General features: G+C 41.8%; 1 protein-coding gene across 1 annotated transcript; it reads left to right on the forward strand.

Moving 5' to 3' along the window:
* The first annotated feature begins 2,020 nt into the window (after positions 1 to 2,020).
* On the forward strand, positions 2,021 to 8,421 carry LOC118315584 (olfactomedin). The gene is made up of 5 exons (XM_035642990.2): positions 2,021 to 2,177; positions 2,375 to 2,533; positions 2,667 to 2,879; positions 3,023 to 3,155; positions 7,150 to 8,421. Exons 1-5 carry the CDS (start codon positions 2,142 to 2,144, stop codon positions 7,995 to 7,997), a joined length of 1,389 nt encoding a protein of 462 aa, XP_035498883.1. The 5' UTR covers positions 2,021 to 2,141; the 3' UTR covers positions 7,998 to 8,421.
* The last annotated feature ends 4,004 nt before the right edge of the window (positions 8,422 to 12,425 follow it).

A 12,425-nucleotide genomic window follows, 5' to 3' on the forward strand; every position in this document is an offset into this window, starting at 1 on the left:
CCATTTAGAGGACTAATGGTTACAGATTAGGCTATATCATTATTTATTATATAGCATCGCCTGCGAGGACCTTTTGTTTCCTGTCTCTCTCCCCCTCTGCTCCATTCTTCCTCTTCTTGGTCGCTCCTCTGTCCATCTTTCTCTTGCCGAGGCAAGCTGAGAAGGACCGCTCCAACTGTAATCCATCCGTGTACACTGAAAATCACTAGACAGTTTGTGCCCGCCGCTCGTTTTTTTTTTTTTTCCGCTTGTTGCCCACCATCCATCTCATCACCCTGTTGGCAGTCCTGCAGTCCACAGTGTTGCGTTCACAAGATTTACTTAAAAAAAAAAAATCAGGCCACCCGGTGCTCCCGATGGTAAGCCCGGGCCTGGGCATGACCATGAATTCATAGTGTCCAGCAGGGGTATGGAAAGCGGTTTTCCACTCTTTGCCCTCTCGGATCCTGACCAGATGATAGGCCCTACGGGGGTCAAGCTTCGTGAAGATAGTCGCCCCCTGGAGCAATTAAAAGGCATAGGAGATGAGAGGGAGTGGGTAGTGGTTCTTGATAGTGATGTCATGCCCTGGTAGTCTATGAATGATCGAAGAGTCCCATCTTTCTTTTTAACAAAAAAGAAGCCCGCCCCTGCGGATGAGCCGGAGGCATAGTGGCAGGGCTGACCGCAGTATAGGCACAGATTAGCCTGTCATTGCCGATCCTTCTCTTGTAGAGTTAGACTGATGCGGCCAAGCTGCATGGGTTCAGACTGCGGCCCAGCATAGAAGGACCCACATGGTCGAACATGAGTTTGGTGGCTGATAGGGTTTTACTTCTTCTTCTCCCGTCTCCAAGCCTGGAAACGGAGGTCCACTCTGGTGGCTAGCTCGGTCATCCAGCGTAGTCGGGAGGTTGTACGATACCAGCTCATCTTTGATGTACTCAGCCAGACCATGGAGAAAAGCGTCGCGGAGAGCAGGAGGATTCCAGTCAATCTGGCAGGATCTGGTGTGAAAGACAATGGGGAATACTGCCACTGTCTGGTGTCCCTGCTGCGTACTTATCATGTCTCTTCCTGCGTATGCACCAAAGGCCCCCATACCAAACACCTTGCAGTGCTCCTCAGAAAATGCCTGGAAGAAAGAGAAGAGAGAGCGTCTTTCTCACTCAGCGGTATCCAAGAGTCGAGCCCTTCCTGTCAGGTGGGTGATGGCAAAGGCGACCTTGGCTGCCTCTGAGAGAAACGCATGGGGCTGTAGGTGAAACAGCAATGAACAGTTTTTCAAAAAAGGGCCAAAAGTCTCAGTGTCCCCAGCGTAGCCTTCTATAGTCCCCACCCTAATATCGGGAAAAGTCTCTGGGTGGTGGGGGTGGGGAGCAGGAGGTTCTGGTAGTGGAGTCGGAACCACTGGCTGAGTGAGGGTGGCTGTCAGCTGCTGCATCTGGTTGGTTAGTGAAATAAGCACCTCTGCGTTGGTATTTGCTGCCTGCTGGATGTTGGTGACGGCATTCTGGTTAGCCTGCTGCTGGAGAACATCCTCAATCCTTTCGATACGATTCTGTGGCAAAAAGATGTGTGCTGGGTCCATGACTGGCCAGATTGTACTGTTACAGGTGAGGTTATAAATGCTGCACACCGGAAAACTGGCACAGTTGGTAATGACCTTTATTCTTTGTATGCAGGAAACACACAAGCACTAACTATCTATGGCACTCCTGACTTGAATGCTGGGAATCGAAGTCTTTGATTGCTACAGTGAAGCACGGGGCTCATGCTTTCACACAGTTCACAGAATCCAGGTCTGACAGAGAGGCGAAACTCACAAAACAGGAAGGGCTTATATTTATTAATGTTCCTGATGTCTAATGTCAACATGAGGTCTTGCAAATCATTTTAAAAGAGGAAACAGTACTAGGAGGATATTGCAAAGGGGGAATAATAACATTGCATGAAGAAAGGGGCACTCCTGTGTTAATGTCAATGATTGTGAAACTCCCCAGTTTCTCATTTTTTGAGTTTCACATCCACGTAAGTGGTTTTAAGGCTGACTCATCAAAGTTTGTGTTTCTGTGATTGAGTGTTTGAGAGAAAAGAGGGTCATTCCAGTACAAACAGCTTCTGACATTGTCCATCTACTGTTCATTTCTCCAGCTCTAAACATGCTGATCCTGCTCTTGCTGCTGCTGACATTTACTGTGAGTTACATATTCTTCTTCTACAAAGGATACAATTGGAAATTATAGCACTTTATGACATTGTGACTTTCGTGGGGTTCTTTTTGTTGTTGCAGTCTCTTTACAATCCTTCTGCAACTGTCATTTCTCTGTATACAACATTTGTGTTATTATATATTTTAATTGTTATATTATATATCATCTATATGTGAGTAAAGGATGATGGCAAGGCTCAACGTGTGTCGGGCTGGAAGACCAACGGTTCATGTGTGTGTGAGGTAAACTCCAACATGTGGTCGTTCCCTGCTGTGAAGTACGAGGCTGTGCTGCAGCAGGTTATGTCCTGTGAAGGATCTCTGAGCAACCTCCAGGAACAGGTAGAACAACAACTGTGATTATTATGATAACTATCAAAATTTCAAACTCCTCACTTTACATGACCTGCATGTGTCGTGACTATGGGAAGGTAGGGAAAGTGTAAAAATTCAGTTTCCCTCTGTCTCCTTACAGGTGAGGTTGTCCCATCAGGTTCTCCCTCAGATCCAGGTTCTGGTTAAGAATGTGACGGCCCGGCTGCAGCCTTACCAGTACCTGCACTACCAGGGCCTGTATTCTGACTTGTCTTTGCGCCTGCTGGGACAGGAGCTCGTTCAGCTGGAAACAGATGTCAGTGCCATCCACAGTCAGTTTAACAATGCCAAAACACAGAAACTCTCCAAAGAGGTACAGTATTATGTGTGGTTATAGTGTCATTTCATGAATCTAAAACAGAAAAATATCACCTTAATGATATTTTTTGATATGACAATAATAATATGAAGAAATATAATGTTCTGTGTGTGTGTGTGTGTGCGCATGTTTGTTAGTTGGGTAAATTGCGTAAAGATATTGACAGGATGACAACTTCAGACACAATTAACATCAAGACTGTCAAAGAGAAACTCCGCTACCTGAAGAACACTGCAGAGTCCTGCAAGTCAATCCCAAAAGACTTCAGAGGTAAGTGTGTGTGCGTGAGTGGTTAGCATTAGGGTTAAGTTTAGGTTACAGTTAGGTTAGGTAAGGTTCAGTGTTAGGCGAGGCAAGTAATAGTTTGGATATTGTACTGTCTCCAGGAACGTAATGACTTATGAATCTTGATGGGAAAAAATAAAATAAAAAACTTGTATGCGGTACCACTGATGGTATTGGCTTTTAAAAATAACAATGTCTGTATGTTTTTTTTCTCTCAATTCAATTAAATTCTATTTGTATAGCTCCAAATCACCACAGACATTTCCACTGTCTGAGGCCATGAGACGGTTGTTGGTAACCTTCAGCAGTGTTGTTTCTTTCACGATGGTGTTCAAGCAAACTATTTCTGTGCAAATAATCACATAGTTAGCGACAGATTTTTTTTTTTTTTAGGGTCTGCTATTTAATCTTAGGTTTATCTACTGCCACCTTAAAGGCCTTTGGTATGTAGACTGTTAAAGGGGCAGTAAGCAATTCTAAAGCAATACTCGTTTTGTAAAAGTCAGCAAATATTTCCTCACTGTCCGTTAGCTGTCGCTTTTGTGTGTGCCGAAAAAAATGTGGGTTCTGTAAATCAAACCGCACCACATAGCACTGCAAGTGCAGTAGGGGCTGAAACGATCCCTTGAGTAATTTCGATTACTTGCGGCCCAGGACAGACAGTTGTGGATGGGCCCCTGCATGAGTTGACCACCACTGCAGTGGGCAGTCTGTCTCGCTGATTGTGGGTTCTGCTCTGTAGTGGCTCAAGGCCCTGTTAGGCCCCACATCATCATCTGAATCAGACTCTGACGCACACAGTAGTAGTCTCTTCTTCTTTGCTGGCTCCTCTGTGGGCTGTGGAGTAGCAATTTTGGATTCTGTTTGGAGCAGTGCCTCAAGGCTGGTCCACACTCCTACTCGCTCTCCTTTAGGTAGACACTTTAAGTTCTTGAAGCGTGGGTCGAGTACTGTAGCCAACTTGAGCCATTCATGGTTGAGTGTTGCTTGACGTTGGGATAGATCCTTTGAGAAGGCAGTCTTAAACCTCACCATGTAGGCTGGGTCCTCATCAGAGACCTCCATGGTGCGGTCCAGGTGGCGGAGAGCAAATAACACCACAGAACATGAGACATAAATCTCACCTCCAAGAAGCTCAGTCACATATCTGCAATGGACAGTTAAAGAAAGGATTATTTTTTATTACTGTACAAATTCATTAAATCCTTTTTTTTTTCTTCCTTTTTTTAGATCTTAATCTTAAAAAAAATAGTCAATTCAAAAAGCTTTTAAAAGGAACACAGAGAGGGCTGCTTCGCGCAGTTTGCCACAGAGAGAAACTGCTCCGCGCAGTTTTCAGCATAGTGCCTGGTGGTTGTCTTCTGCACGATTAGGGCGAAAGACTTAAGATGCCATTCCCTGTCAGTGACGTCAATGATGTGTGCAGTCACACCGACGTAATTTGTATTGCTGACCGAGGTCCAATGATCCCCAGTCACAGCAACACACTCGGCTTTCTCCAATAAATCTACTTTCGCTTGCTTTTCAGTGTCATAAAGCCGAGGAATTTTGTTTGAAATTGTCTTTCTGTATGGCAGTTCATAAGTTGGGTCAGATGACGCTATCTGTAGCACCGCTTCTAGCCCCTGATCTTCTACCACCGAGAGTGGCCAACAGTCTACTGCAATCCACTTTGCCAGTGTGTTTGTTAATTTTTCAATCGTGGACTTACTCATTTTGGCTCTGAACACTGTCATCTTGTCGAGTGTGGATTGGCGACACTGTCTGCTCGAACTGGGGGTGTTGTCTGTGCTAGCTGCAACATGTTTGGCATTGATGGGGTAGCGGAGGCTGGAAGTGCTCCGGTGGTAGGCAAATTCTTTCTTGCACAATTTGCACACAACTGTGCTTTTATCCATGTTTCCACTCGGTAGTTTTTTAAAACTAAAATGTCCGCCCACCGAACCCAGCAACAACTTCTCATCATGCTTCTCATCGGTTTCCATTTCTCTCATGTTGTGTCATGTGCATCAGTATTACGGGCCAGGAACTCGTGCAATGAGCAACGTTCCGTGCTGTTTGGAGTGCAAAAATAACTTGCAATTAAATGCGTTATTTTTTTTGTTGCGTTATTTTTTCTGTAATTAATTAATCGTAATTAACGCGATAAAGTCACAGCCCTACTAAAAAGCAAATAATTTTGCCTCGATGAAGCTTTGTTTAATCAATGTAATTTAAGGTTGTATTGCTCACTGTGTTTCCGCAAAGATAATTTTTACCATCGCACCGCTTCTGCTGTGGAAGCTACAGTGAAGATCATAAAATGAATGAAGAGAGTGAAAACAATGAAACAGGCGGAAGGAAACGTCAGAAAGTGTCCAAAGTTTGGGATCAGTTTAAGCTGATCAAAAAAAACAAACTCGGTGCGTCGTTGCCCTCGGACCAGACTGGAGGTGATACGCTTTCAGTGTAGGTCGCTATTGCTTTTGTTGTATGAGTGACGTAACTTCTGTTGTGAATGGGGCAGCGCATGGAGTATGTGAGTAATCATGCAGTGAGAGAGCGACATGAGAGAGAGAGAAAAGGAGCAGAGCAGCTAGAAGTCCAGTGTGCATGCTAGCAGCAGATGTGCAGCTAATGTTACTGCTGATGTCCAATAATAAATGCAGCAAAGCCTCGGTTCCACACAGAAGTCTCTGTGTGTCTGTTCACTGCGCTGTCGGAGGGAAAATAAGAGGTTAGTCCCGGAGCAGACAGCTTCGGCCCCGGAGAAACTATCTCCCTGCTCCCCAACTACCGTCCGGGTGACAGGATTAATAGGTTAGTTGAAAATATTCTACGCTCGTGGAATGCCACTTCCTTTCTAACATACGTAAAATCGTCTTTAAAGCATGTGCTTGTGCATTGTGCCATGGAGCTATCCCCCTATGTTTAACTATCTTGAGTCGAAGTATTATTCAATGAGACTCCTGTACTATCAAAATCATTTTGTAGGAGTAAAGTTTTGATTGCATTGCTGAATTGTACTGACGCATGGCAATGGAGCATACACCAATGGAATTTTCTTCCATTAATTTGCTAACAGTTTTCTGTGAACCCTGCTGTAAAAGAAATTTTATCTGAATGTTTGTGTGGTAAATAACTGCGAATTTAAAAATGCCTGACAGAGGGTCTTGAGGAAATATATAATAATATTTTATGTCAGGACAAGGTCAAGGGTGTAATTAAAACAGTGAGTGGGTATATTTACATGTTGAATAAAACCCATTGAGTCTATTCGTGAATATAATGCAGAACTAAGACCATTGTTGGCAACATCTACAAGAATGTAGATGTAGCACGAATCACCCACTATAATCACTTTAGCTGTGAGGCCAGGTCGATATACAACAATAACAATACAATACAATAACAATAACAGTTTTTTGGTGATTTCTAGCTTGGGTGTATGAGGCTAAGACTTATGCTCTGAAATGAATTAAAATTATGTTTAGGTCAAGGGTTGATTAATACATAATTATCTTAAACAGTGTCCTTTACCTCTGCTAAAATACAGAGGTGTTTTTAAAATGTTGATTATGCTTGTTGATTATGCTAGAGTTCAAGCAGTAAAGCACAGTGATCTTTATATAAAGATAGATAAATACATGTATTATCATTTATTTTAGGTCTATGTCAAAGAAAATCATAATCTTAAGGATTTTAAGTGGGGTTAGTGTATTAACAATATAAGGTTTAAGGTTTACGCAGAATTTTATTTTGTATGTGTTACTATGGAAAGAACAATACAAAATTTCAAATTCAGTTTCTATTGTTTAATTATAATAAAAAAATGCTATGCCATAAAATTTACAATATACCATTTATTGTATAATGGTATATTGTAAATATTATATTCTGAAAACAATCCTATGGCCTTGGAAGAAAGATGTAATGACAGTCTAGGCTGTACTGCACTTCTCTCAATCTTCAGACCCCTTACATCTCTCTCTGTTTCCAGGCAAGGGCAGGTACTGCCTCAAGGGTCTGGTCACCAACATCAGCGAGCCTGTCATGACCAAGGTCAGTCCCCATGGAAAAAGCTACATTTCTGGTTCATGGGGCAAACAGGCCCAGATGGACAGCGAGGGGCAGAAGACCAGCTACTGGGTTCAACCTCTGATCAACAGCCACATCTGGGGAAACACTTTGCGTGTATACCAAAACTATGACGACTTCATGGTCTCTGCCAACCACAAGGACTTTACCTTTGCTCCATCGCACACCCATGCCAATGCTATCGAGGGTCCCAGCGCTGTCCTATATGGTGAAGCACTGTACTATCACTGTTACCGCTCTGCAGATGTTTGCCGCTATGACCTCAAAACCAACAGCGTCAAACGGGTAACACTGCCAGGCACTGGAGTGGGTTTTAACAACAAGTTCCCGTATTGTTACTATGACTGTCGTTCCAATAGCGATGTGGATGTGGAAGCAGATGAGACAGGACTATGGGCCATCTATGCCACCGTTGGTAATCATGGTAACCTAGTGGCGACCCAGCTAGTTTGGGACAGTGAAAGTGAGACACTCAATGTCTCACATACTTGGGAGACGAGAATGTTCAAAAAGGCAGTGAGCAATGCTTTCATGGTGTGTGGCGTGCTGTATGCCACTCGTTATCTGGACGAATACCATGAGGAGGTCTTCTACGCCTTTGACACAGCAACAGGCAATGAGGACAACTCACTAGCACTGCGACTGGAGAAGGTAGCAAAAGGAGTGGCCAGTCTGAGCTACAACCCTACCAACAGACAAATCTACATGTACAACGATGGATATCTACTGGCTTTTGAGGGCCACTTCTGATCTGACTTCGCTTCTTGTCATGCCACCTGTTTGTGCATTAAACCATGGAGCTATCTTTCTCTGTTTAACTATCTTCTTTTTCAGAAGGGCGACAGTGTTGAGTGTGGTACTCAATGAGGCTGCTCTCCTATCAACAAGAAAGTCAATTTGTGTGGGAGTAAAGTTTTTTGTTTTTTGAGTTTTTATGATAGACACCTGCTGTAATAGAATTTTTTTTCCAAATTCAGTGTTGTCAATAATTGAGAATTCAAATGTGACTAAGAAGTGATCTAACAGAGGGTTTCGGGGAAATATTATTAGATTTTTCAATTTCTATTCCATCTGTAAAAACGAGGTCGAGGGTTTGATTAAAAAGGGTAAGTGGGTTTATTTACATGTTGAATGAAACCAATTGAGTCTAATAAAAGCATGTTTGCAACAGCCATATAAATGTTGAAATCACCCACTATAATGACTTTATCTGTGCTAAGCACCAACTCAGAAAGAGTAAGGGCGTGGTGGACGATATACAACAACTATCAGGACTGTTTTTTGACATTTCCAGCTTGGATGTATGAGGCTAAGAGTTAGGCTTTCAAATGAGTTTAAGCTATTTCGGGGTCGGGGGTTGATTAATAAGTCTGATTGGAAAATTACTGCTACCCCTCCTCCTCGGCCTGCGGTCAGAGGAATATAAGAATTATTATAGGAGGGAGGTGTTAATTCAATTAAACTAACATATTCTTCTGGCTGTAACCAGGTTTCAGTCATACAGAATAAATCAAAGTGATATCAGATCATTCACTAAAAGATTTAGATGGGAGTGACCTATTATTTAATAATCCACATTTAATCGTTCTATTTTTATGGTTCTTTTATTGTATTAGTGTGGATTTTTTATAGGGTTTGAATGTATCACACCTCTAATTAGTTGAAGTGGTCGGGCAGACACAGTTTCTATGAGGTGTTGTGAGGGTGAATGTCCGAGTAGCCCACTATGAGTTACTGAGCAAGTCGCTAAAAGAGAGAAAGAACTGTAAGTGATTAGACTTAACAAGGGTGGGTGGATATTTAGCCCATTAGTTAGATAAAACAACTACAACAATAGTGTTGAAAGAGACGAGGATGAGCAGAGGATAAACACAGGTTACACCAGCAACCGGAAAATTACAAAATACGTTACCGCAGTACGTCAGTCAATTCCCTGATAAGGCTTTGCTGTGCATGTTCATGCGTGAAAAGCCGTCAGGGCAGCCCAGCACACAGACAAACAAACACCCACCCAACCCAATAACTAATTAATCATCTTACCAAGTAAGTAAATAAGTCACAAATAATATTCCCTCCAAGTTAGCAGAAAATATTGGTAAGAACAATTATAAAACAATATTCAATTCAATTCAATTCAATTTTATTTGTATAGCGCCATATCACAACATACATTGTCTCAAGGCACTTTACATAGTGAGGTCAGTATTACAGTATTACAGGGAAAACCCAACAAATCCCACAATGAGCAAAGCACTTGGCGACGGTGGAGAGAAAAAACTCCCTTTTAACAGGAAGAAATCTCTGACAGAACCAGACTCAGTTGTGGGCGGTCATCTGTCTCGACCGGTTGGGGTAAGGAGAGAGAGGAGGAAGAGAGGAGAGGTGGGCAGAAAGAGGGTGGGAGGAGAGACAGTAGGAGAGAAGAAAGAGAGAGGACAGTTGTACAACCGCCGCTGTAATCTCTACCAGACTGATACTTATAATTAAAAAACACAATTATGTTGTTGCTATTATTAGTGATGATATTAATATTAATATTAATAATAACAATAATAATGACGGGTTTGGGTCCTGCAGCTCTGGGGTCAGAGATACACTAGGAGAGATAGAAAACACAAACAGGGTTAGTGACATGTATTGTAAACATATCGGGGGATGGGGGGGTAGTATAACAGTTGCTTTAATTTCTACAAGACTGATACTTATAATTAGTGAAAACTGATACTTATAAATACAATGATGTTATTAATAATAATAATAGTAATAATAATAATAAGGTTTGGATCCTGCAGCTCTGGGGTCAGATCTACTAGGGGAGAGAGAAAACAGAGTTAGTGACATGTAATGTAGATACATGGGGGCAGAGAGAGAGAGCGAGAGAGAGATTGAAAAAAGTGGGAGAAGGAGAGAGATATAAAGAGAGAGAAAGAGGGGGAAGGAGAGAACAGGAGAGGGAGAAAGATGCTCATGATATAAGTTCCCCCAGCAGTCTAGGCCTATAACAGCATAATAAAGAAATGGTTTATTAAACACCTGAGCAGTTCTAACTATAAGCTTTATCAAAAAGGAAGGTTTTAAGTTTAACTTTAAATGTAGACAGGGTATCTGCATCCCTGACACAAACTGGGAGCTGGCTCCAGAGGAGAGGAGCCTGGTGGCTGAAGGCTCTGCCTCCCATTCTACTTTTACAGACTCTGGGAACCACAAGTAATCCTGGATTTACAGAGCGAAGTGATCTATTGGGATAATATGAAACTAGGAGCTCTGTAAGATATGATGGAGCTTGATTATTAAGGGCTTTGTAGGTTAGGAGCAGTATTTTGAATTTTATTCTGAATTTTACAGGAAGCCAATGCAGAGATTCTAACACTGGAGAAATATGATCTCTTTTTCTAGTTCCTGTCAGAACTCGTGCTACGGCATTTTGGATTAGCTGGAGGCTTTTCACAGACTTATTGGGGCATCCTAGCAGCAATGAATTACAGTAGTCCAGTCTAGAAGTAACAAATGCATGGACTAGTTTTTCAGCATCCTTTTGAGATAGGATGTTTCTAATGTTCTTGATATTGCGCAGGTGAAAGAAGGCTGTCCTAGAGACTTGTTTTATGTGTGAGTCAAAGGACATGTCCTGGTCAAAGGTAACTCCAAGGTTTCTCACAGTAGAGCTGGAGGCCAAGGTAATGCCATCCAAAGTAACTATATAATCAGATAATGTTTCTCTGAGGTGTGTAGGGCCGAGTATAATGACCTCAGTTTTTTCTGAATTTAGAAGTAAAAAATTATAAGTCATCCAGGCCTTTATGTCTTTAAGACAATCCTGAAGTTTGTCTACCTGATTAGTTTCATCAGGCTTTATAGATAAATACAGCTGGGTATCATCAGCGTAGCAATGGAAATTGATGTGGCGTTTTCTTATAATATTGCCTAAAGGAAGCATATATAAAGTGAAAAGTATCGGTCCCAGTACAGAACATTGTGGTACTCCATGTCTCACTTTTGTATGAAAGGAAGATTTGTTATTAACGTTAACAAACTGAAATCGATCAGATAAGTAGGACTTAAACCATTCTAGTGCTGTTCCTTTAATCCCAATGTGTTCTAGTCTCTGTAACAGAATTTTGTGATCAATGGTATCAAATGCAGCACTAAGATCTAAAAGGACGAGAATAGAAACATATCCACTGTCTGAGGCCATGAGAAGGTCGTTGGTAACCTTCAGTAGTGCTGTTTCTGTACTATGATGTTTTCTAAAGCCTGACTGAAAGTCTTCAAGCAGACTATTCCTGTGTAAATAATCACATAACTGGTTAGCAACAGTTTTTTCAAGGATTTTAGAGATAAAGGGGAGGTTTGATATGGGTCTATAGTTAGCTAAGATATCTGGGTCCAGAGTCGGTTTTTTGAGCAGGGGTTAAACTACTGCCACCTTAAAGGCCTTTGGTACATAGACTGTCAATATAGATAAATTAATCTGATCTACTATGGAATTATTAATTAAAGGTAATACATCCTTAAATAGCCTCGATGGAATAGGATCTAAAAGACAGGTTGATGACTTGGATGAGGTGACAAGTGAAGTCAGCTCAGCCAGATCTATAGGGGAGAAGCATTCTAAATATAAATTAGGCAATACTATTGGTTCAGAAGCTACTGTACTGGACAGTGTGTCTGTGCCATTAGTGGGAAGAAGCTGGTAAATTTTTTCTCTGATGGTAATTATCTTATTAGTAAAGAAACTCATGAAATCATTGCTACTTAGAGTTGGAGGAATAGACTGTTCAGTAGAGCTTTTACTCTCTGTCAGCCTGGCTACAGTGCTGAAGAGGAACCTGGGGTTGTTTTTATTTTCCTCTATTAGTGAAGAAAAATAATTGGTTCTGGCATTTCAGAGGGCTTTCTTATATGTAATTAAACTATTTTTCCAGTCTAGGTGAGAATCATCTAGACTATTGGAACGCCACTTCCTTTCTAACCTACGTGACGTCTGTTTTAAAGCACGTGTCTGTGCATTAATCCATGGAGCTATCCTCCTCTGATTGACTGTCTTCTTTTTCAGAGGGGCGACAGTGTCAAGTGTGGAACGTAGTGAGGCTGCTGCACTATCAACAACATCATCAATTTGTGTGGGAGTAAAGTTTTGATAACGATCTTGCACTGTATCGACACATGGCAGTAGAG

The sequence above is a fragment of the Scophthalmus maximus genome, chromosome 7, assembly GCF_022379125.1.
Source record: "Scophthalmus maximus strain ysfricsl-2021 chromosome 7, ASM2237912v1, whole genome shotgun sequence".
NCBI lineage: Eukaryota > Metazoa > Chordata > Actinopteri > Pleuronectiformes > Scophthalmidae > Scophthalmus > Scophthalmus maximus.